Genomic DNA, 26,615 nt, shown 5'->3' on the forward strand with positions numbered 1-26,615 from the left:
TAGTGTCAGTGGGAACATAGTTTATCATAAAGTTTGTTATTTAATAGGTACATGTATCCAGGTAGGTATTTTGCAGCCGAGTATTAAACAGGCTATTAATATGGAGTTAGGCATTACATAGTAGCGGATGCTGTATTGTGATATGTAATGTACAGCATCTCCAGGTCCATGGCTTTGTGAGTTATTAAGGTTTGGGATTACATGAGGTTAGGGCTTTTACATACGTATGCTTATATGCACATGCTGTATATCCATGTTCACACTAAGTACAGTCCACTTACCAGCACAATGACACCTATACCCAAGGTTTACTAAGGGGTAACTATATATAGTTAAGTGGCTGTTAGAGATATTAATATTTCTATGAATATACTGAATACTTACATTCCAAGTCTTGAAGAACTGTGGGTCCTCTTCATGCAGGTATACCGGGAGGGCACGAAGGGCTAAAGTACGCTTCATATTGACATTGTGCATTTCCTGGAAGAACAAGCAGAAATGACTATAACAGATTTTCAGATTTTTGGCAAAGTGTTAGACAGACAATGACACCCTGAGGCCCTGCCATCCAGTGGGACCTTAAGCTCAAAGTTCATATTTAACTCACCTGGAGTTCATAAATCTTTAAGATGTCACGCAGCGCCTGTGATATCTTTCCGGTTTGTGCTGCCTTCTGCCTATACAAGGCCACCAGTCCAGGTGTATGTTGGTCAAGCACAGCATAGAACTGGTTCCGTAGGTTGACATTTGTGATTCGTTGGAACTCAGCACAAAGCTAAAAAACAAAACAATCAATAAAACAAAAATAAAACAATCAATATGAAACCAGTCAAATTAAGCAATGAACCTTTTTACAAATTAATAATACAAAATATGATAGAAAATTTCAAGTGTTAATGTTACTTACAGATGAAGCTGCTCTCGTGACAATGTAGGTCTGTACATGCACACAAAAACAGACAGCAATACATTTAATTTTTAAGAGACTTTTGTTTGATTTATTCAAGAACAGAAAAGGGAAAAATAATTGGCAAAGACTGGGTTTTATAGATACTATTAAAACTCACTTTGCAAAAAACGATCAAAATCTTCAGTGCCCATGCATTCACTGCTGACTGCCAAAAATATCCTAACTGATCTAGACCACGGCTGACCCCCCCAACCAGTGAAGCACGTTATGACCAAGAGTACAAATAACAATGTTATCATATTTCGAAATGCAGGTGCTTTATGCTTCGTTATTATGCAATCACACAGTGTATGTCTTCTTCCACTCTTCCTACACTTTTAAATGAATTGTCTCACAATACAGAAACCGTGTTGTTCCACTTCAGAGGGTGGCTAACTTATTCACAAACATAACACATATTGTAAGACTAGCTTTATATGCTAATGAATTAGAATCAAAATAAAAGAAATGGTGAAAATAGGTTACAGCCTAAATTAACATTTGAGTCACCTTGATTTTGGGGGATGCTCACTGCACTTCTTCCACTTCAACCTATAATGAAAAAACGTTTGTAAAGGTTTAATAAAAATTAGTTCATTCAGTAACTATCATGTCCATAACCTTGAATAAAAGTTACAGCTAACGTTAGCCACTAGCTCATTTGGGTGCATGCAGGAATAACGTCACATTGAACATAACAGAAAACAGCAGCAACACACTCAAAAACAGAATGACTTTCGCTTGCTGAAAAGAGTTATTGACTAATGTTAACATTATTGCTAGGGATGTGCAAAAAATCGAATGCAATTTTTAATGCGCATATCATCAGTAAAGATGCTCCTATGATTAGAAGTATCTCCAGCACGTGCATTCAGATTACGGTTGCCAGGCTTTCACAACAAATCCTGCCCAGTTGCTTCTTAAAACTAGTCCAAAACTAACCAAATTGCGTTTCCAGGAGGTTCCCCGATAAAAAATGCTTCCCGGGGTCAAAATATACCTTTTTTGGAAGGGTTGCCCTGATAAAATTCGCATTTTAGGCGCTAAGCATCACGTTATTGGTATTGGAGTTGCTTCAACCCGCGGACATGAAAAACAACCGCAGACTTGGCAACACTGGTTCAGGTGGAGCGGCAGTTACTACACAGAGCCGTAGTCTACCGACAACTAACACAAAATCGCTTTCAAAATCGTCAAAGAATCGCCTGCTATTTTAACATCGATTTTGTGTAACATTGGATTGTCAGTGAATTACGGCTCGGTGTAGTAAATGCCAACCAGTGTTGCCAAGTCAGTAGTTGTTTTTCATGTCCGCAGGTCAGAGCGACCCAAACACAAATAACGTGATATTTAGCCCCTAAAATGCGAATTTTACCAATGCAACCCTGCTTAAAAAAAATTATATTTTAACCCCGGGAAGCATTTTTTATCGGGGAACCTCCTGGAAGCGTGATTGGGCTAGTTTTGAGAAGCAACTGGGCAGGATTTGTTGTGAAAACCTGGCATCCCTGATCTGAAAGCACGTGCTGGAGTTATACTTCTAATTACAGGAGCGTCTTTACTGATGAGATGTGCATGAAAATCGCATGCGAAATTTTTGCACAGCCCTAATAATAATTGCCCTGCCACGACACTAACAAAAACGTTAAACAGGATATTATCTATCACTAATGTTAGCAGGTAATCGCGCCCGCGGCACAGTGAAGCTGCTCACCTGCAACTTATATATTAAAAATAGCCTCGTCTAACAGTCAAATATTACATGTAAAATGATATTCTTACACTATTACAACAAGCAAAGTAGTTTTGAAGTGTTTTGGTTTACTTACAAGTTGTTTCGTGATAGAGGTAGCCATCTTGGATAGATTTTTCAGGTAACGTCAGTTAGGGCAGCACGTCATGACGTCATACCACGTGATAAACAGTAGACTTAAAAATAGTGAGTGAACCAGCGGTGTAAACTCAAAAATGTTGAGGCACACAAACATAAAATGACATATTTGTTCATAGACATTAATAGTTTAAAGGTGGATTAACTCAGCAAGAGATTTTAACTGTTGTGACCTCAGTCTTTATAAGCTAGTAGTCCTGTTCGGGCTTACAGTGTAACGTAAACCGGAAGTTCGTTACCGGCATGTTCTACGTTGCCATAGCGATCATGGGAAAGTTGTGGATAGCCACAGACATTTTTTTATATCATTTTTCTTTGCTTTAAGAATTTGCAGGGCAATCTGAATCTGTGTTTTTTCTCATTTGCAAACGAATTGTTGCTTTAAAAATCTAATGTGAATACAGATTACTAAGTGTTCACCACCCTGTGTTTTGTATTGATTTACCATATATCAAAGTTATCATAGTTGGTTAAATGAAGTCTGTGTGCAACCTACAGGCGTTCTGGGTGAAGTGTAGGTTGGTAAACAACATTAACCTTTTTGACAGAATAATTGTGATCAACAGTTGTGATTATCATTTTTACCATTATCGTGCAGCCCCTACTTTTGTGTCCTTTACATTTTATGCTCTTTTGTACCGATTGCCAAAAAAAAAAACACAGATATTTGATGCAGTTTCACTCACCATCTGCGGTTTCCACTCATGACCGAGAACAAACAAACACACTTGCAGAACTCTGTTGCTGATCCGGGAAAACAAACTGCATCCACTGTTTCCTTAACACTGGGTTATTTGGGAAGGTTATCTTTCTCTCACAACCAAAAGCATACTTCTGTAGAGTTGATTTTGTGGTCTAAAAACAAAATGACAGGGCTGCTGACTGCTCTTGCTATGGTTGATGTGGACGCGCTAATGCCGAGAAATGCAGATACAAGAAATTCCAACCTTTATTAATTCATAAAACAAAAAAAAATCAACAACAAAAAAAGAAAAGAAAACTTTTTGAAACTTGTTCTAATCTTGAAGGAGTGTATTTGGCAGAGAAATACTCCATCATACGTCCAACAGTTATTTTATGTTTTTAAATTTTGCCCATGTTTAGCATGAGAATCAAACTCTTTAACAGTGTAAATAAGTTAGAATACATGAAATAGAATTAGACTCCCCTTTAAAATAGAAATATTTAAAATGTAACTAACTTAACATTATTAGAAAGTGATCATGAAGTCATTGACTCTCTCTACACTCAAGTGGCCTTTTATTGTAGTAGGGGGTGTAGTTTAGTAAGTGTGTCTAGTGCTTCTTTGATCAACGCCCTGACAATTATTTTGTATTTATTTATTTTTACTACTTTTGCGATGCACTTTGTATTCTGACACCTTTCTTTCAGAACCAGCATTAACTTCTTGAGCAATTTGAGTTACAGTAATTTACAGTTAATTTGACAAAATTATAAAACAATAGCTTTTTTTCAAACTTCCACGAACTGAAATTGATTTTATGTCAGTCGTTTTAACTTTAGACATTAAAGTGTGGCCCATCCAACCCTTTGACTAACCAGTAAAAATGTTACGAAATTCAGTCGATCAGAAAAGTTATTTCATCTCATGAAACACTGAAAGAGCAGCACCATATTCAATAAGAAGAATCTTCATACATCTTTTCCAAAGGATTTTCCCTGAATCAGTGTAAACTGCTTTTATGCGGCTACCACAGTCAATTCAGTCAGGTGGACTGGCTTCAGATTATATGACTAACGATTTATGGGGACTAGAAACGATTTAGAATAACCTTTCTGTGGTTCCTCTGGGAAATTCACGGCTTGCTTCAAGCTGTTCTCATGGGCAATCAGGACACTGATAAAGCTGTGGATGAAAAGGGTTCATCGAGGAGCAGATGATGCATTATGACGTATTAATATACTTTCACTCTCCTAATGAATATAGAGGCATTGTCCTCCTACATGTTAGAAGTTTTCTTTTGTTGCCTGAAATACCATCCATTCCCTTCATTATTACTCTTGACCCAGAAAGGTCATTTGTGGGGATGTGTCCATATGAATCAGGCTAGTTGTCAATAAATACCTGTGCAGTTTCCTCCATTTACCCCTTATTCTACTGACCCACTTTAAGATGTTGCTGTTTACTTATACTGATCATGCATTTTTCATGGGTCACCAATGGAAAAAGCAGCCAGGGGATACAGCAGTCATTACGAATTCCAATCAGGTGCTGTGGTGGCAGAAAGCAGAGGGAAATTTACATCCCATCATGGCTCAACCAGCCTTTGCACAGACTGTACAGGCCCCTAGGTCAGCCAGGAAAACTGATATGCTTTTCTGGGAAAGGCCTCTTTAATATGCAAGATGGTACCCAGACTTTCATCCTAGAATTAGCAGTCAGGAAGCTGGATAAAGGTTTTCCATGCATGCCTTAACAAGCAGCTGTTAAATCAGGCAAGCAGGCACTGATGTATTTTGGGGTGTGTGTCTGTTAGTTGCATGGCTGCATGCTGGGGCTGGATTCTTCATATGCTGGTGAAACTTGTGGATCTTCTTCAAAATGTGCTATACTAGGATCTCACTCACTTCTGTTGTGCATGTTGCCTCCAGCCTGTAGCTTCTACTGCAGACTCATTACAAACCACACAATAGCAGAGGAAAAACCCAGTTTTTCCTTTTGTTTCTACCCAGTAAGTAGCATCTTCAAAGAAAGCAAAGAACCTCATAATGGACCAATTTGGAATGATCTGCCAGGCAGTAATCTTGTGTGCTACTTAAATAGGGATTTGGCTAGTAGTTCATCTCAAGGAATTTGGCTATTAAGCACCATATTTGCTGAAAAAGGTTTTGTGTGGCTTTTACAGAAGCATGCCATCACTTAACAATTTTCTATTAAAAAAATGAATGGAATTTTTTTTTCCAGAACCCTACTGTAGCTCTCTGATATAATTTGTAATTGGCAGGTTGCAAAGACAACGGTCAAATTGACATCAAATAACTTGTGTTGTCACCTTTGTGCTGCCTGCATCTGTGCTTCAAAACACCACAAATACTACAGCCAGCAGACAACTAGTCCCAGCCTCAGACATCATGCCAACGTTCCCTCGGCTGAATGTCTTATGCATATGGAACACTTATCTGGAAACACTTCATGAGTTTCAGTAGTCATTCAAAAAGGAAAATGTCTCAGGTTATGCATGTAACCATGGTTCCCTGAGAAGGGGAATGAGACACTGCATGCTCTAGAGCAGTGGTCTTTAACCCTCTCCTGGGGACCACTGCTCTAGAGGACACTATGGGGAAGGCCTGAGGTGTGACCCATGTCTGAAGCGATATAAAAACACGACAATGTCATTGGCTAACAACAGTCTGTGTCGTCCCTACTGGTGCATCGTGAGTATAAAAGGGCACCTGTATAAGAAATTATCAATGTCTTTGTCTCTGTAGATAGTTTTGTGAATGCATCTGTGGTGAGGTAGACGAGCGAGAGACGTGCGAGGAGCGAGCGAGACTGGGGCATGATCTAGCGTCAACTAGGGGTGTAACGATTCGTTCAACAATTCGATTCGTATCACGAAGGATTTGAGGTTGTCGATACGATTTAAGGACGATATTGGTTCATTTAGAACGATATGATCTGTAATTATTCAGTGACTTGAAATCGATTCAGTAACTTTTTAGCCAAAAATTCTAATCAGTGTGACTGTTTTATTTCAACCGAATCGTTGTTAAAATGAATCGTTACACCCCTAGCGTCAACTGCGAGGCACACCAGTCTCGAGTCCTCTCATTAGTGAAGGACGAGAGAGGACCAGGCCTGAACTTTGTTATGGGAATGTGACGAGGTAGACGAGCGAGAGATGTGGGAGGAGCCAGAGGAGACCGGATCTCCCGATTGAGGGCAGCCAGCCGCGAGTCCCGCGCTCCTTGTTCCTCCCCATCATGGCGGATGGCAGCAAGCTCCAGCCCATGGCGAATGTTGGCGGCAACTCCACTCCCTCCAGGAAGGCTGCCACCCCATCTCGACCCAGGGGCACCCACCGGTCTCCTCTCTCTCCTCCCACGTCTCTCGCTCGTCCACCTCGTCACAGCATCTTACTCAACACATCCAACCTCTTCGACAATTGAAAGTTCCCATTCGAAAGGGACCTGAAACTAGCACTGCGGCTGCACAAATTGTAAATAAAGCAGTGCTTGGTTACCATTGTGGATATGAATAATATTGTTGGTCATAAATAATTATACAGTTGGTGTTCACTTTCTTCATTCCAGACAGTCATTATGAAAATATAGTGTATTTGAGCACTCAGGTATAATGTACCAATTAGACAATTCTTCTGTGTCAGCACTTCGTTGTTTCTTCTCTTTCATCACTTAAAATGTTTTTCTTCTTGTGCTCTAGTTCTCTAAGCTGAACAGCAAGAGTGATCTGTTTCACCTACTGCCTGTCGCAGATTCAACGTCACCCCAAAAACTGTGACGGGGTCTGTCTAATGCTCCGGGGTGGAGCACACTGTAAAATCTGAGCTGACAGATGCAATGGCAATCCAATGCCCAACTGTCAACTTGGTGTGTCACAGCCTTTGTGTCATGAGTTCACCCATAATCAGTCCACACCTTTTTTTTTAAAGTTATGTTTTTGGCCTTTTTGTGCCTTTTTATTGGATATGACAGATTTTGACAGGAAACTGTGGGGTAGAGAGAGAGGGCAACAGGATCAGCAAAGAACCTCGAGCTGGGAATCGAGCTCAGGTCGCCGTAGGCTATAGGCCTATAAAATATATAAAACATTTTTTTATCAATATTGAGATTTTGACTTTAAAGCAGCACCAGGTAGGTTTTGCTTTCAGGGTCACCCTACAGTTGGGAAACAGTATTGTCCTCTACTACTGTCGTACACTCTGTCATCCTACATCAGGGGATGTGCGCGTGCATTTGTTGACATGACAACCATGATAGCCCTGAACACTGCAGGAGGAGTTCACATGCAGGAGTTCTGCTTGCACCGTGTGTGAAATGTCTTCATCCCAGGTACAGTAGCATATGTTTCAGCATGTCATATGAATATAATTTCATAGGTTTTATTTTTATTTTCAAACGCCAATGATCACGATGACTCACGTTTACAAGCCAGCATCATTTTAGAAGCCTAGGCTATTGGTTACCATTTTACAGAATCTATATGATACTTCCATTCAATGTTTGACTGGTAGGTAATCACCATACAGTATATCATCAATATTATAATATCAAGCTACCATAGATGAATCTGCAAATTTGAAAAATCGATTTGCATTATACCTTGAGGCAAGACAAATAAACAAGACATGACTATAACATCCGGCAAACAAACGATAGTTGGGCTCGCACTTCCGAATTTAAGGAAGTGATATATAAACTAGCGGCTTGTTTCAACCGCAAAAAAAAAAAAAAAAAAAAAATGTGTTCAGTGTGAATAGCCCTCAATACTTTGTTTTGTCTTGAGTTTGACAGGTCTCGCAAACTACCTCTTTTTTTTTGGTCCATATCCTGCCTGTCCATATCACAGAGCTGAAGATGTTGAGGTTCTCTTTGGGAGTGACGAGGATGGATAGGATCAGGAATGAGGACATCAGAAGGACAGCACATGTGAGATGTTTTGGAGACAAAGTTAGGCCAGGTTGAGATGGTTTGGACATGTTCAGAGGAGGGAGAGTGAATATATCGGTAAAAGGATACTGAGGTTAGAGCTGCCAGACAGGAGGTCGAGAGGAAGACCAAAGAGGAGGTTTATGGATGTAGTGAAGGAGGACATGAAGGTAGTCGGACTGACAGAAGAGGATACAGAGGATAGAAATAGATGGAGGCAGATGATTTGCTGTGGCGACCCCTGAAGGGAACAGCTGAAAGAAGAAGATCCTGCCCTGAATTAACATTCCCTGTTTTTGTGCTTTCTTCCATGGCGTAATGTTAAACAGACTCTATTCTGCTCTTTCGCTAAATTAAGGTGCACTGCATTCAGATTGCATTCTACAGTTCACGTCGCGTCTTTTTTAAGTTATTTAATATTTTTTTTATTTAAAACATTTTTTTTCCAGGCGTGTCTATGCTGCAGTGAGATGAATAAAGACATCACGGTATGGGAATGCACGCTCCCGATTGCTTTTTGAAAGGAGAAGAAAGCGTTGCATTGGCTGGCGTTTTCCATGTGTTTTTAGACATGACAGGATGGTGGAAAACCACGAGGCTATCACACTAAACCACAAATCAAAATTGACCCTCCTTGCTTTGTTACTTACTTAATCTAAGTGCATCCAAAATGAATCTAAAATGTTTATTTTTGTAATCTATAGTCATAATCTGAAAATTCTCTTCCCCACTGGAATGCTGTTCCCTTATATTGTAATTTTGACAGCTTGGTCTAAACATCCTTAACTACCTCCAACCATCAGTCTACTGTGAGCTAGAGATGGCGAGGATGTGTGCTAAAATCAAGCCCTGTTCTCATTGTTTTCTTTCTCATTCAATTTTCAGTTTAACTCAAAAATATTTAACAAAACTTTACTTAAATCACTTTGCATAGGCTTTAAAATGAGTAGTCAGCTCAACTGTCAAATAATGTTCAGTACTGATGGAAAACAGCTTATTCCAGTTAGATGTGTCAGCAGTTATATAACTATTTTATGTTTTGCCAAATTGGTGGCTAATTCTAGCCTGACGTGGTCATACTCAATTCTAGTCAGAATATGAGTCTGAAACTGCTCCATTGGGCTGTGATTATGAGGCGTGTTTTAACCAAACCAGGAAAGACATCAATTGGATAGACCTACAACCAATCAGAGCAACAGAGCGACGCATTGTCAAATGTCAACAGAGCTCAACTGCACTGTGTTGCCAAGTCCACGTTTTTTTCCCCACGGGTTGTTTTCTATGTCCGCGGGTTGAAGCGACTATTATGTGATATAGACCCATGAGTGTGAAATTTAGTAGGCAAACTTGCCAAAATAACACACATTTTACCCCCCAGACGCCATTTTCCCCCAGATAATTCCCCGAGAAGCTATTGTTTAGGGCTAGTAGTTGGCAGGTTTTGTTTTAAAAACTTGGCAACCCCCGTCTGCACGCGCGCTGGTATCAGGCTGGACTACACGATCTTTGTCGGTGTTGTAAAATAATAAAATAATTTAATGATACACAGAGTACTTACTCAACATGATCATCATTTCTGAGAGAAATTGTGAAGGTGAATGCATATACAAACAAGATCTCCGTTTAGGATTCGAACAAATATAATCCAAGCCCCTTTGATGACGTGATGATTATTTTACTGTTTATCATCTGTCCGTCATCGTCTAAAGCCCGCCCTGATGATTTCATTGGTCCGAACAGTTTCTGTTCGGGGATAATTACTCCTCTATGGAGCAAAGCCAGACCGAACTGCCCGACCTAAAATGTTTGTGGGCGGGGCTAAGTTCGGCTGGCATCCAGGCTAGGCTAATTCATATGAATTTGTCCCATTGATGGTTATGTTTGTTGACCTTTTCTTAAATTGGTATGATTTTTGTAAAAATCTTATTAAAAAATGTATTAGATTGGGTTGGATGTACCAGTAGCTGCTGTATGGAGGCTCTGATCTGTTTGCTATGAATAGATTTCAGCACCAGGTCCAACACAATCGGCGGCAGTGATCTGATCTGAGGTCATCTCAAGGGCTAGATACATATATCCAGGCAATACGCCTGTGAATTGGAAAGATGCTGGAAGATCTGTATGTTGGGGGAAGGGCGTATATTTCAGGATGATGTGGAGGAAACTGGATATGTCCAGTAATGGCTCTGCTATGTTATTTAGAGCAGGATGATAAACATAGCATTCCGAAAAGTTTGGAATTACCGTTTTTGGAATTAACATGTTTATGCTTATGTTTAGACAGAAAGTGATACTATTATTTAGCAAGATTAGAAATTGTAGCCATGCATACAGCTTTGCAGAAACTTTCTAGCAGTGAGGTTTTAAAGATATTAGGGACCATTTTCAACCCACACATTCTGCAGCACTTCCCAGAGGTGTGACTGGCTTGTAGGGCATTTTTTTTTCTCTGACCTTATACTTAAGCTTGTCCCACAGGAGCTCAGTAGGTTTTAAATCTGGTGATAATGCGAACTATTGCAAAGACAGTACTCTGGCTCTGTTTCTTTCCCAAATAGCTCTAAAATATGCTTTGAACCTTTGTACTGCAGCATGATGAAATTGAAGCCAATTAAGTGCTGACCACTGGGAATGTCATGACGTTGTGAAAAAGAACAATAACATTTCTTATTCCTTACACTCTGTAGACACCAGCAGCAACACACACCCATACCATTACACTTTATTCATGCTTGACAGAAGGCGTCAAGCATCCATTCATTTGACCCATGTTTCACATGTGCTCTCTTCCTTGACCGAAGCCGCTCAGACTCATCTGTCCATAATACTCTTGTCAGTCACCCACCATCCAGTGTTTGTGTTCTTTTTATTTTTCAGTTTCTGCTTTTTAAACCTTTCTTCTAAGCCCAGAGTCTTTTACTCTGCTGTATGTCTCCGCTTGAGCAGTTCTTGGTCCTTGTTAGAATCCGCACACTTTTCTCAAAGCAGTTGTGGACACCTTTGTATGAAATCTTCAGTTACTTGGCATTCGTATGCATGCAAGCACCTTCATTTTTAAATAAATAAAAATAATAACACTGAAAATGAACCTTCTTTGTTGAACAGATGATTGCATTTCAGGTGTGCTGAAACATTTGCAAAGGTGTCCCTGATAGCCCCAATCAGTTTCTCTCAAAAACATGAATATCTGTGTAATCTTAAATGTTGGAAAGCTAATATGCACTACATTGCCAAATGTATTGGGAAACTCAAAATAATTGAATGCCAGTGTTCCAATCACGTCCATGGCCACAGGTGTATAAAATCAAGGCACCATGGAGTCGCTTCTACAAATATTTGTAAAAGAATGATTCACTCTCAGGAGCTTGGTGAATTCAAGAGGGTACCGTGATAGGTTGCCATCTATGCAATAAGTCCAGTCTTGAAATTTCCTCACTACTAATATTCCACGGTCAAATGTTAGTGGTGTTATAACAAAGTGGGAACAACAGCAACTCATCCACAAAGTTGGAGGTAAAATCACAGTGCACAGAAGTCAGAAGATAGCTTCATGGAATGAGTTCCAATGGCTAAGCAGCTCATCCAAGCCTTACATCACCAAGTGCAATGCAAAGTGTTGGTGTAAAGCACACCGCCACTGGACTCTAGAGCAATGGAGATGTGTTCCCTTGGGTGATAAATCACGCTTCTCTGTCTGGCAATCCAATGAACAAGTCTGGATTTGGCGAATTCCAGAAAAACGGTACTTGCCTGACTGCATTGTGCCAAGTGTAAAGTTTGGTTGATTATAGTGTGGGGTTGTTTTTAGGGGTTGGGCTTTGCCCCTTATTTCCAGTGAAATGAACTCTAAATGCTTCAGCATACAAAGAGCCGAGTCTGTGAGCCAGGCCTTCTCGTCCAACATCAGTGCCAGACCTCACAAATTCACTTCTTGAAGAATGGTTGAAGTTGGAATGAGTTGAAGCTGTTATAGCTGCAAAGGGTGTGACAACTCCACCTACGGATTAGTTTGGGGATGTCATTAAAGTTTGTGCATGAAAAGGCGACCGAAAACTTTTGACATTACAATGTGTTTGTGCCCTGAGACAGAGCCATATATAAGAAAGAGCCATTATAAAGAGATCAATTGTGTTCTCATTACTATTGAGTTACTATTGAGTTGCAATAGGATTTGGACTTAAATTCACAGATTTCGGACAAATGTTTTGCCGCTCTGCATAAGAAGCTAGTTTAACAGTCAGCGTTTAATCTAACAGTCTGCAGTAGAGAACAACCTGAGTCAAAACGTAATTTTAAATTTGTGCCACAATGCTTCTAAAAAAACACATTTTTCGCAGTTGGTTGGTAAATTTATGAGGATACGCAGCATAAACCATTTTAAAAAAGATATTGCATTGAATTTATAATTTAGTTTTGGCACATTTCAGAATCCAACAATAAATTATATCAAGCTTGTATTTAGTCACAGATTGCTGGACAAATGTAGAGAAAATTCTAGCAAATCGAATGTTACTGGTAAAATAGTCTCTTATCCTCAGAGACAACTCCCACCAACAGTCCCTTTACTGACTGTCTGATACATATTTAGCACACAACCAAAGAGCATTTATGAAGATCACATCAGACTATCTACTATGAAAATATCCAAGAGCTGTGCAAAGCTTTTATCAGTGTGTCGAGACACAGAATTCTTTTGTCGTCAAAGTTTCAGTGTCTGAGTGATTAGTCATTGTAGAAATTTCAAATCTGATAATGATTATGCCAGCCAGCAGTGACAGATTCTGGCATAGGCAATATAGGCAGCTGCCTAAGGCGGCAACGCAGTGAGGGACAGGATGAGGCACCGCCCGCGCATGCAGCTTTCAGACACGACTTTGTTCTTTTTTTATAGTTAATTTGACAAGAGAGCATCCATCTCAGGTAACAATTATTATTATTATTTTTATAAGAAAGTTCTCCAAATATTTAGTGTTGGTTGACATTAAATTATATTGACGTTAGAGGAATATGTTTTAAAAGGTAAGCTGTTCCTCAAACGTTCTTTCATCTTATATTTGATTAACCATTCAACATTGTAGAAGGAATGTTGATTTGCAGTTTCCATAATGTTAGCATGATGTTCCTAAAACATTCCCTCGATTATGAGATGCTGCTGTGAAAAACCGCTGCAAGAGAAATAAGAACACAAACTGCAACTTTCTTCAGCCACAGCCTTAGATGAAATCAACTGAAGATAAAAGTAGACATTAAATCTCTGAAGATCTTATCAGAGGATGAATAAACAATTTCACAAACAGCATTACCATCTTCACTTATAACTAACCAAACTTTGTGTTATTTGTCTACAGAAGTTCTTATTGAGAATTAACATAGCTTCAGATATGTTTGGTTGAAAAACTTTCATTTGAGATCACCATTATGGGGATCAATGTTTGCTTTAGTTTGGCTCTTGACCCTGGACTTTTGTTAAGTTACTTTTTTCCAGCAATTGCAGGTGGTTTCAGAAAACATTTCTGCATTAATAAAACAGACCAACATGTCTGTTTCAATGGTCAAAGGACTGCATTAAAGTGGTTTAAACAACTGCTTTTTCTGAGCTTGACTAACGGAATAGAAGCATTATTGAAAAGTATTAAACTCAGCTGAAGGGATGATCATATATAACACTATTTCTGCTTTCCAGGTGCTAAATGTTGATATCTAGGAGTGCATAAATAACATTGTTTGAAACATTCATGTTTTTTGCCATTTATACACTCAGAGACATCAAAATTATGCATATGCAACACAACTATGGTGACCATAGTTGCCAGCAAACAAAACATATTTATGCATACAAAACACATTCACTAGCATGCATTGCGGCATGAATAAATTATGCAGCTGAATAATTTTTGGATTGTCAGCATTGTTGATGTTTGTATGATGTTGGCCAGTTTTGGACAATCTTACACAAATCACTTCAGTGTTACAAATTATGTTTATCAAATCGGTTGACTTTATTACTTCTTCAATTCCAAAAGTAAGCAAAAGTACAGAAAAAAAGCAGTTGTTTTAACCACTTTAATGCAGTCATTTGACCATTAAATCAGCCATGTTGATCAGCTTTATCAACGCAGAAATGTTTTCTGAAAACACCTGCAATTGTTGAAAAAAGTAACTTTACAAAAGTCAAGGGTCAAGAGCCCAGTAAAGCAAATACTGATACCCATAATGGTGACTTCAAACAAAACAGTTTCAACCAGACAACATCTAAACTTCTGTTAATTCTCAATAAGAACTTCTGTAGACATCTGACATCTTTTTGTTATCTTCAGTTGATTTAATTTAAGGCTGTGGCTAAAGAAAGTTGAAAGTTGTGGCTGAAGCAAGTAATTTGTGTTCTTGTTTCTCTTTCTTTCAGTGCTTGTTCACAGCAGCTGAATGTTTCAGGAACATCATACTAAGCGTTAAAATAACATTCTACTAACATTAAGGAATCTAGACATTGTTGTGTTCTTGGAGTGTTACAAATCAATGTTCATACAATGTTGAATTGTTAATCAAAATTAAGTTGAAAGAATGTTTGAGGGACGTCATACCTTTTAAAACACGTCCCTCTAACATCAAGAAAATGTAACGTCAACAACATGTTGAATATGTTAGCTGGGGTGGAGGCTCTCTCATGTTACAATAACGTACTCTTGACATTGTCATTAAAATAAGGCCAAAATAAACATTTGAGGAACATCATACCTTTTAAAACGTTCCTCTAATGTCAAGAAAATATATATATATTTTATGTTCCCAGAACTAACACTGAATGTGAGTGAACACACACATTTGCGAGATAATGAAAAAGCATTGACATAATGTTTCCTCCCATCTCATTTTAGTGTGCAATCGTTCATGGCACATCATATATTTAAGTTTATTCTGAAGCAGTGTATCATTGTATTACGCCAACCTGCCGTGGGTCAGATGGTCTTTTTCTCTGTAAATTATTGGTTTTTGACCAGAACAGAAAGTGGACCACAGATTCTAGCTATGTGAGACCACTGGCATAAAATCCACTGTTCAAAAGTTTGAGGATCTTTTAATGTTCTCAAAGAAAGTGTATTCTGCCCACCAAGGCAGTAAAAGTATTGATATTGTGCAATAGTATTACAATTTAAAATAACTTTTTATATGTTAATATGTAATTTATTCCTGTGATCAAAGCTGAATTATCAGCATCATTACTCACTCCAGTCACACACTCCTTCAGAAATCATTCTGATATGATGATTTGATTCCCAGGAAAAAAATCTGATTATCATCAACATTGAAAACCGTTATGCTTCATATTTTTTCAGGATTCATTGAAGAATAAAAAGTTCAAAAGAACACCATTTATTTAAAATAGACATTTTTTTGTAACATGATAAATGTCTCCAGTATCACTTTTGAACAATTTATCCTTGCTGACTACAACTGTTTATTTTAAAAAACAACTTCTCCCAAACTTCTGCACTTTTGAATGTGTTTCCAGGCATGGCACATGGCATTTGTTAATTGCAAATAAAGTTATTTAGGCACTAACACGCTTGCTATTTTTTTGTATAACAATTTTATTACAAAATTTAGACCTTTTTCATCTTTCAGTGCTGCCATGCTTTTAGCATATAACAATACAGTATAAAATCTCAACCCAAAATGAGCTAATAAAAGCTATTTTTCATTGATGCTGTTGCAGCATTTAGATGTTCATGCTGTTTTCTGTACACGTAACATTCCTTGAAAAATACAAACACTTGCCGAGCACGCCACAATTTAAACTTTGATTTACCAGCCTGACCATTTGAATTGTGACAAGTTGTAATCAACATAACGCATCAGTAGTTACACAAGGAAAGAAATAGATAAATAGAAGTACACTGCAAATAATGACAAATGTGTCAAATTCTGATCTTTTTCAACAGCCCAAGGCACCCAGGCTTGAAATGTGTTGGCAATTATCAAGATATTTTTTTTTACAAACCCACGCACACATACACAGACACACCAACAAAAAAAAAAAAAGAACAAAGAAAAATGCTTCAAGCAGGAGGTGATGAGACAGAACAAAAGCGTGTGAAAAAAAAGAATAACACACTCAGCTTTGTTTGTTTTACATTCTACATCCGAAGTTCACAGTGAGTATCCCAGGCAGTGGATAGATCTATCTAATAATCCTGATGGAGAACGGTAACCTAAGTGGTTCAGCAATCTACTTCATGACTACATGGCTTCCTGTACGAAGGGAGCGGTCAAATGATCCAGGCTGTTAAGATGGAAGTCTGAGCCATATCACGTTAAGTAGTTTTCCAGTAAGGCGTCGCTTGCCCAAAGCGGAACCACAGTGCCTTCAAGCTAAAACTCTGAATTATCACCAACACCAGCTTTTGCCTTCAAGATCCCAAAATAACTGACAAAGACGTGATTGTTATTAGGACTGGGAAGTGTTAAGAGACAAGGAATACTGAAATAGCTAGAAAACTCCAGTTGATGTTGATGTCCATGTTCAGCCTTGATTGAAAATGTTCTTTAAAGATGAATGATTTGGTAACAGACACCTGGTAACTCGTATCTCCCATTGGCTGGGAGATTTCTGTGCGCTTTAGTTCAGTTGGCGGCAGGCCTCAAATGTCCATTTCGAAGCCCCTCCGTAGATCTCAATGCTGGTTTCCAACCAAGAGAAGACGTTCCCCACTTGTGCTTTGCTGCTGCATGTGGCCAGATTATAAATCTCTCCCACGGACAGCTTTCGGTCCCAAATGTGGAAATTGGCCATGTCACCGACGAACGCTTGAGTGGCATCGAACCCTCCACCGAGAGTGTCCTGCAGGTAGATAACATTTATTTGAGATGCTGATAGAATAAACGCTAAATACCTTCAAAGACATTAGATTAGTCCCCGTTAACCTTTGAAGCTGATCTGCCTATAAATGATTCATAAATGCGTTTCATCCCTACAGTCGTCTTTGAAGGTCTCTCCATTTAAAATGAGCCAAAACCTTCTTGTCAATTGGCTGTGGTAGAGAGTATTTTAGAACTGACTGTTTACAATGATATCTTTGTATAATTGGCTCTGTTACTTAACCAAGTGTGTGAACCTCTAAGGGCTTTTCACACTGCGCTTAAAAGAGCTGTATGTAAAGTTTAGATCGTGATAAAGCACAGAAATACCTTAATATGTTTGCAGATATTTAGGAAACGCAAATTCACATACTTTTTTCTATGAAAAGCAATGCTTACAGCTAGTTATTCGACATTGAAATATGTGTTTGGTGAATGTCTGTGACCCCGCCCACTGCCAATTTACCCAATAGCATGTCAACATCCCAGGTTGCCAGTTGGTGGAAAACACAGGGTATTACAGCCACGGAAGCCAGTGAACAAACTTGTGTAAGAGATTGCAGATTCTACCCGACCTAAAAAGCCTAGGAATCTAAAAATCTCTATGAATGGGAGAATATTAAAACGCACCTAAACTTGTTTCTTTTCTTTTTTTTCTTGACAAACTTTTGTCAAGAATCCTGATCGGGTTCAATTTTCTGCATTTTGAGAGTTTTTTGGACAATTTAGGGCCACTGTACAAGCGAATGCCACAATCCAGAATGGCGTCTGACAAAGCACTGTATGAAAAAGTGTGGAATAATCCCACTGCTCTTTGATAAAGAGGTGAAACTACACAATCTCCGGATTGGATGGACCCAATATTTCCTCTTTCTTTTTGCCTTTTTAAGAAGAGAGAGGATGGAAAAAGCATCCTCACTGCATTAAGACTCCATTTTGTATTGTTTTGCAAATTTTTTGCACAGTGGATTAACTCATGATCAAAAATGTTTAGGATGACGAATATGGAAAAATGCATTAGAAAAAATGTTTGTACATTTGAGCGGCATCTTGTGAATGGCAACCATCCACCGCTCACCCTTCCCTTTCGAAGCACATAGGGCTAAAAAAAAAAAAAAATGTAGGTCTCTAATTGAAAATGACTGATCACATCTAAATTTTTCAGTTGGCCGCTTTTCTCAGAATTAAATTGCATCAATTCACAGAATTTCAATTCGGCCAACTGAAAAAATTAATAAATTCACAGAATTTCAATTCGGCAAACTGAAATTTTTTTAAGTGGTCAGTCACTAGAAATTTTTTAATTGGAGCATTATTTTTTTTTGCAGAACAAAGATCCCCTTTAGGGCTACTGTAGAACCATGATGCAAAATGGCGACTTCACTGTAAGGGGACCCGTGGTGTATGAAGATAGAAATGGCTCATTCTAAGGTAATAAAAGCGTAACGTTTCATTATGTAAGGTCTTTATACCCCACTGAAAACATAGTTATGTATATTGTATTGCATTTCTGTCAATAGATCCTCATAAATATTACACACTGCACATTCAAGTCTCCTCTTCTTCCATTGTCAATTCTACTTGATCCTTTTAAGTGTCCTCAATCTGGCAACCCACATGAGTGTCGAGGAGAAGGGGCCAGGAGAAACAACTCTCTCTTAAATTTAGAGTTTGGACTGCATTACCCATTTCAACCACTAGCTGTCAATATTACATAATGCACCTTTAACCCTGGGTTATCGTCGTTCTAAACCCCACTTTTAAACCTGGATAACAGAGCATTTCACACATGAAACCCTGCTCCGGAGCTGGGCTAACACTGCTTTTTTGGCGTTAAACCCCCCATTAAAGTGCTTTGAGTGCCTAGAAAAGCACTATATAAATGTTATTATTTTTTTAATTTTATTTTTTTAAACCAAACTTAAAACACTTGAAATTACATCAGCGTTGATACAAATTTCCTAAAACGATAGAAAGTTATTTGAAGTGTAATTTGATTGCTTAGTTTGTATCACATCCTTTTTCATTACATGGAGAGGGTGGGGTTTATGACCTCTATTGTGACCAGACACCTGGGGGCGATCGAGATTTTGGTTTCATTTTTCAGAACTTGTGGACACACTTGAACCAAACATCTACAGTGTGAAACAAAGCAGTGTTAAAATGTCATGACAAGATGCTTAGCAACCGACAACCAATAGCGTGCCTTGTATTCAAATGCCTTAGTTAGTCACGGAATTGTTGTGTGCTGTATAAAAGACTGTTTCATTCTTACCTTTATAGTCCAAAAAGTCCATTCAGGATAAACTTATTAGTACAGTCGGCAAAATACACTCACCTAAAGGATTATTAGGAACAACATACTAATACTGTGTTTGACCCCCTTTCGCCTTCAGAACTGCATTAATTCTACGTGGCATTGATTCAACAAGGTGCTGAAAGCATTCTTTAGAAATGTTGGCCCATATTAATAGGATAGCATCTTGCAGTTGATGGAGATTTGTGGGATGCACATCCAGGGCACGAAGCTCCCGTTCCACCACATCCTAAAGATGCTCTATTGGGTTGAGATCTGGTGACTGTGGGGGCCATTTTAGTACAGTGAACTCATTGTCATGTTCAAGAAACCGATTTGAAATTATTCAAGCTTTGTGACATGGTGCATTATCCTGCTGGAAGTAGCCATCAGAGGATGGGTACATGGTGGCCATAAAGGGATGGACATGGTCAGAAACAATGCTCAGGTAGGCTGTGGCATTTATTTGATTCACAATTGGCACTAAGGGGCCTAAAGTGTGCCAAGAAAACATCCCCCACACCATTACACCACCACCACCAGTCTGCACAGTGGTAACAAGGCATGACGGATCCATGTTCTCCTTCTGTTTACGTCAAATTCTGACTCTACCATCTCAATGTCTCAACAGAAATCGAGACTCGTCAGACCAGGCAACATTTTTCCAGTCTTCAACTTCCACTTTTGGTGAACTTGTGCAAATTGCAGCCTCTTTTTCCTATTTGTAGTGGAGATGAGTGGTACCCAGTGCGGTCTTCTGCTGTTGTAGCCCATCCGCCTCAAGGTTGTGCGTGTTGTGGCTTCACAAATGCTTTGCTGCATACCTCGGTTGCAACGAGTGATTATTTCAGTCAAAGTTGCTCTTCTGTCAGCTTGAATCAGTCGGCCCATTCTCCTCTGACCTCTAGCATCAACAAGGCATTTTCACCCACAGGACTGCCGCATACTGGATGGTTTTCCCTTTTCACACCATTCTTTGTAAACCCTAGAAATGGTTGTGCGTGAAAATCCCAGTAACTGAGCAGATTGTGAAATACTCAGACCGGCATGTCTAGCACCAACAACAATGCCACGCTCAAAATTGCTTAAATCACCTTTCTTTCCCATTCTGACATTCAGTTTAGAGTTCAGGAGATTGTCTTGACCAGGACCACACCCCTAAATGCACTGAAGCAACTGCCATGTGATTGGTTGATTAGATATTTTCATTAATATGAAGTTTAACAGGTGTTCCTAATAATCCTTAAGGTGAGTGTATAATATTAATATGCGGAGTGATAGAGCCCTTATGGAAGCTTGTCATGTGCGTCATTTGTCCAATCAGTGACACTGACACCTCAAATTTTCAAATGAGGACATTAACCCAGGGTTTAGGAATGTGCAGTGTGAAACAGCAGTTAACTTATTAAATTATTAATAAGTAAATATTAGCTGTGTGTAAGGTGACTCAAGATAACCCAGGATTCCGGTTTATCATAAGCAAAATCTTTTAATAGGAATCCACACAAGACAGATTTTGCAACGGGGTCAAGTTTAGACGAGAAGATTAGACGAGCTGCTCGGTTTAAAAGTGATCTGATAATAGAAAATGTGACTTTTTTTTCACCTGCGAAACTAATTTTGCAAATGACCATGCCTTTAGGCAGCATCCTAACTAAAATTTAACTTCCTGAGTGAACATTCGCATGGGCTGTAAAATTGTGCCCCTTACGCAAACTCAAAATAGAGTTTAGCACTAAATATTTATTAGCTAAATAATTATTTGGTTCACTAACGGCACTAAAATACAAAGCATCGAATATCAAGTAAATAGCAATTTGTATAAATATATATTTATAGGATTTTGTTGAAAAATGTAATTTGCTTGCTTCAATGAATAATGAGATTGTGTTATCTGAGAAGGATACCTACAATTTGGCCAAAATAGGTGTAGGCAGCTGCCGTTTGGATGAGCTCTGCATGGGAGAAAGCCTGCGACGCCTTAAAATGCTAATACGTAGGCAGCTCACTGTGTGTTGGAACAGAGCCATTGTGTATTCTTCACTCATCATTAAATCATCTTTGCGTAACACCTTGAGCTACCACGCTTTGCTGTATTGACGAGTGAATGTAACAAAGAGGACTCATACCTGCTCTTGTCCCAGAATCAATACCCCTTGTGGTTTGATTGGATGATAAGGGGCCAGACTGTCCCCATTTCCCCTCATTACACCGTCCTGATAAGCTTCCCACACTCCATCTCGAGTGGTCCATGTGATGCAAATGTGATGCCATTTGCCATCATTGATCAGGAAAGGTAGCTTAGCGACCTACATCAGAAGAGGGCAAACCCAGATGAACTCTTTACATCACATTCATACAGACTGACCGCTTCAGAATTCAACATCTGACACACACTGTTCCAATATCTATCTATCTATCTATCTATCTATCTTTCTATCTCAATGCTTATACTGTGGGAATGTACCTTGTCATTGATGAGCATTTCCATCGGGTTGTTTCCCCACTCAATAAGAACCAGTTCATTGGCCTGTCCAGGCACTGCGTAAGAGAAAGGCGTCCCCACTCCTGGAGAGGCGCTGGATTTGAGCCACATGCACACGGTGAAGGCATACATTTCCGGCAGACTCTTCTTGACTTTGGCATACATGTAATTGGTCCTCAGAGGGAACGTCAGCTGAAATTTATCCAGTGGTCTGTTGTCCTTTTGACCTGTCATTAAAAAAATACAAACATTAGTGCTCAAACTATATGTAGCTTCTTATCACTGCAGTCTACCGTATAGCACTAAAATACACAATTTTTCAAAACAATTTTGTCAAAAACATATACAAAACATCTTTACATAATTCAAAACATTCCTGTCTATAAATGTGACCCTGGAGCACAAAACCAGTCATAAGTCGCATGGGTATATTTGTGGCGAAAGCCAACAAACATTGTATGGCAAAATGATAGATTTTTCTTCGATGCCAAAAATCATTAGGGTATTAAGTAAAGATCATGTTTCATGAAGATATTTTGTAAATTTCTTCCTGAAAATATTACTACTAGTAATATGCATTGCTAAGGACTTTATCTGGACAACTTTAAAAGCATAAATTGAAATGGTAAATGGATTGACTAAATAGTAAATGGTATTGAGATTTATTTGCACCCTAAGATTCCAGATTTCAGTACCATTATGACTTGTTTTGTTGTCCAGGTTTACATATTACAATAAAACCAAAATGAGGTATGTTTAAAGCTAAAAAAAAAAAAAAACAAAAAAAAACATCTATTTTAAGTGCTGTCCTCCCACCTGGGAGCCTCCCTCGTCTCATTTACTTCTACGCTAGTGTTTGATGCTCACTACAGGTAACAAGGAGTAAACGCCGCAATCAATGGTACACATCATTACTGGTCTCATGCAGAGGAATAGTTCACCCAAATATTATATCATTATATAATTTACTCGCCCTCAAGTTGTTCCAAACCCACACAATATTCTATCCTCCATGCTGCTCTTAAGTCTTAAACAAGTCATACAAACAATCGCTTTGTGTTGAACTACAAGTTGTTATTCTTGCCGTTTGCTGCACCTCTTACATCAAGACATATTAATCATCATTTATAATCAATAAAGCTGTATTTCATTCTAAAACATGCCTAATGTTTCATCCAAACAATGTGCAAATGAACTTTTCTGAACATAGTAGGAACCAACATTTACATTATACATGTAAGACTCATTACTGGTTATTATTCTTATAAAATATAGTTTCTTAAACCTAAATGTAACATCCAAAAGCAGATATTTAAATATGTTGTAAATGATTTATCCCTTTCTGTCCTGAATTTATAACATGAACACATACGAAGAACATTAAAATGTGATTTACTGTATGTACTAGTCCAGAAATCTGACACAAGCTGACATATGCTGCATGAACCAACATGCTTCGAAGTGCCTAATATAAAGTGATCTCATGCTTTTGACAGCTTGTGTCGTGCACTTTTCTACTAAAGCTCGCTCTGACCTCTGCCACACGGCAAATGCATGTCGAATGCATTATATCCTCCTCCTATGAGGTTGGATGCGGCTCTCCGTGCATCAGCGAAAAAAACACGACTACCCAATTATATGATTCATGCTTGGCTTTTCTCATTATCAGTTTTATTGATTTGATCAATTAATCATTAAAGGGATAGTTCACCCCAAAATTAAAATTACCCCATGATTTACTCGCCCTCAATTTATCCTTGGTTTTTATGACTTTCTTCTTTAAAAAAGTTTATATTTAAAAATATATATCCTGGCTCTTCGAAGCTTAATAATGGGAGTGAATGGTACTTTAGATTTTAGCAGCCAAAAAAAAAAATCCATCCATCCATCATAAAAGTACTCCCCACAGCTAATAAAGACGTTCTGAAGTGAAGTTATACAGTTTTGTAAGAAAAATATCCATATGTATAACTTTAGCGTATGATGTTTGAACAGCGTAAACTCAGATGAAAGTAAACGCCTCTCGCGGTTCAAAATAAATAGTGCTCTGCAACAAACTCAAGCTCCTCCAACATTTCTCTTTATAAATTCTCGCTTTAGACTTTTAAGCCGTGACCGGGGTTTTATTTAGCTTTTTCCTCTTCGTCAATACGTTGTGTGTCGGGTCAGAGTTCACTCGGAACTAAACTCGTGTCCGGAAGCCAGTGATCACAGTTTAAAGGTATAAATATTCATATTTTTCTTGCAAAAACACATCGCTTTGCTCTGCCTTTATTAACCTTCTGTATGCCGTATGGTTTACTTTTATGCTGAATGGATGCGCTTTTTTGAGCGTTAAAATCTCAGGTGTCATCCGCTCCCATTATAAAGCTTGGAAAGGCTAGCGCATTTCTTTTTTTTCTTCTATTGCATAACTTGTGTGTGTTCGTCTGAAAGAAGAATGTCATAAACACCTAGGATGGCTTGAGGAGTGAATAAATCATGGGGGCATTTTCATTTTTGGGTGAACTAACCCTCAAAATGCAATGGAAAAGCTCAGCTCAGACATTCTGCAAATTATCTCTGTACCTCACGGAAGAAATAAAGTCGTATTGGTTTGGGATAGAATGAGGGTGAGTAAAGGATGGAAATCCATACCCCTTAAAGTTCCCTTTTAGACTGTAAAAGATTGTGGGAAATTATCATCTTAATGACTGACGAAAACGTGATTCACACCAATGAAAATTCACAAAACGCATGAGCTGGCAAAAACTCTGCTTCCAATCTGTAAATCATGCTATAAAGCTGGTTGGGTGGAATTGGATATGCAAAGCAATGCAGCTCTGTAGACCCCCTCCTCTCCTGCGACACCACAACGGCAATTTATTATCCATGCTGGCTCGCTCAACAGTATTTCCCCCGTTGAAAAAAAAAAAAAAAAAGTCAGGTAAGGAGAGCACCCGTTACATCTACACGACACGTATGTGGTAGGTGGAGCAGAAACGCGGACCGTTACCTTTTTCCAGGTCGGTTATTCTCTGGTGCAGTGATGTGAGAGTGGACTCGACGCGCCCGCGCTGCTCGCTCTCGTTGCGCAGCCCGGGCTTCCCTTCCTCCAAACCGTTCACACGGGACAGGACCTGCTTCTCCAGGTCGTCGATTTTGTTCTGCAGAAGATCCTTTAAGCTGTTCGCCTGGACGGAGTTGTTATTCCGGCTAAATTGCTATGAAATATAAATGTGAACATCTGTTTGTTAGATAAATGTTTAATTAAAAACGCAAACCTTCCAAGAAGCGCGCACTGGTGCTGAAATATCGAGTAATGATTTATGGAAGTCAAATGTGATATAATATTAATCAACCAAAATTAAGTTACACGAAACAAAAGTAATTTAAAGGGTTTAGGTTATGTGGAAAACACTGTACACTATGTATAATGCATTTTAAAACAACAAGACTGAGATTGTATTATTATTACGCATAGGTTAATATTAAAACGCGTTACTGTATTAACAGAACATATGCGCTTAAACTGGCAATGGTTTGAAAGATTCGAAATAGTTTTTTTTAATTTATTTTTTGTATCTAGGATTCAGTCACCAGTCTCAGTATGCGTAATGCGTCTTTTAAAAGAGGATTATGCGCCATTATTCAGCATTTATAATACAGTGAACTGGTGTACTAGTCTGAAACAAAGTTGTGAGAACCCATCTGAAGGTGTTCTCTAATAAACAATAATCCACCGTAGCCTAGAAGGGAGAAAGCGCTCCAGAAGAACAAACATACCTCCAGGTTTTCAAGCCTCTGTTTGAGCGACTGTAAAGTCTGTGAGAGTTGAGCCAGCGTGTCCGTCGGACCCCTCGACACATCTCCCATTGTGTTCTTGGTGCCCGTTTCCTTCCGTCGTCCGCCGGCCCTCGCGTCTCCGGGCTCGGACGCGCTCTGACTTTCACACCGCGTCAGTTTGGAAGTCAGTTCCCTGATGGTTTCCTTCTGGTTCATGATGGTTTCCTTCTGTTGCAGCACAGTCTCTCGCAGTTGCATGACCGTGCTCTTGAGATCCTCCCCGGGAACACTGTTCTGCAGTGTGGCGGCGCATATGTCCATATCCTTGGGCACGGACGTGCAAATGAACTGGGTCTGTCCGAAGTCCTGGCTCATCCCGTCCGCTAAAAGACAAGAAAGTAACAAAAGTTTCCAGTGCATCCCTCTCGCTCCAGCCTCCATGGCGCGTTTGTTTCCGAAGTCTCTTCTGGACAAGTGATTTCAGCACCCTCTCTCTCGTTCTCTCTGTGACAGCTTGTGCTGGTTGTAATCTGATTGTGGTGCGCGCGGGGTTTATATAGCACGCGCGTCTGCGGCGGTGAGCCGCATCACGCGCCTGATCATGATCTCCCGCCCCTGGATATTAAAGCAGAAAAAAACACATCCAGTAAGTCAGAGAAACTAGTTTTGACCCCGTCGTTCGGATTTTCATTTTTCTAAAGCTGAATTAATTCCACACAATCATTGGAAGTTCATCTTTGCG

At 39.1% G+C, this 26,615-nt stretch overlaps 1 protein-coding gene and 1 long non-coding RNA gene across 2 annotated transcripts; both read right to left on the reverse strand.

Moving 5' to 3' along the window:
• Positions 1-612: 612 nt before the first annotated feature.
• On the reverse strand, positions 613-3,051 carry LOC137051014 (uncharacterized). Its single transcript, XR_010899914.1, has 4 exons — positions 2,779-3,051; positions 1,460-1,501; positions 908-937; positions 613-775 (listed from the first exon to the last, which is right to left on the reverse strand). It is a non-coding gene; the product is annotated as an uncharacterized lncRNA (long non-coding RNA).
• A 12,989-nt stretch (positions 3,052-16,040) lies between these two features.
• nptx1l (neuronal pentraxin 1 like) lies at positions 16,041-26,375 on the reverse strand. Its single transcript, XM_067457256.1, has 5 exons — positions 25,874-26,375; positions 25,104-25,311; positions 22,091-22,335; positions 21,753-21,932; positions 16,041-17,310 (listed from the first exon to the last, which is right to left on the reverse strand). Exons 1-5 carry the CDS (start codon positions 26,312-26,314, stop codon positions 17,089-17,091), a joined length of 1,296 nt encoding a protein of 431 aa, XP_067313357.1. The 5' UTR covers positions 26,315-26,375; the 3' UTR covers positions 16,041-17,088.
• Between the last annotated feature and the right edge of the window lie 240 nt (positions 26,376-26,615).

This window comes from Pseudorasbora parva, chromosome 2 (assembly GCF_024679245.1).
Source record: "Pseudorasbora parva isolate DD20220531a chromosome 2, ASM2467924v1, whole genome shotgun sequence".
Lineage (NCBI taxonomy): Eukaryota > Metazoa > Chordata > Actinopteri > Cypriniformes > Gobionidae > Pseudorasbora > Pseudorasbora parva.

Excerpts from the sequence above, each read along its gene's own strand:
- nptx1l (XM_067457256.1), bottom strand. The coding sequence starts at position 26,314 with ATGGAGGCTGGAGCGAGAGGGATGCACTGGAAACTTTTGTTACTTTCT. Across the intron at positions 21,933-22,090 it reads AAATGCTCATCAATGACAAG|GTCGCTAAGCTACCTTTCCT; the intron begins GTACATTCCCAC and ends CTTCTGATGTAG. Across the intron at positions 17,311-21,752 it reads TGATTCTGGGACAAGAGCAG|GACACTCTCGGTGGAGGGTT; the intron begins GTATGAGTCCTC and ends ATCTACCTGCAG.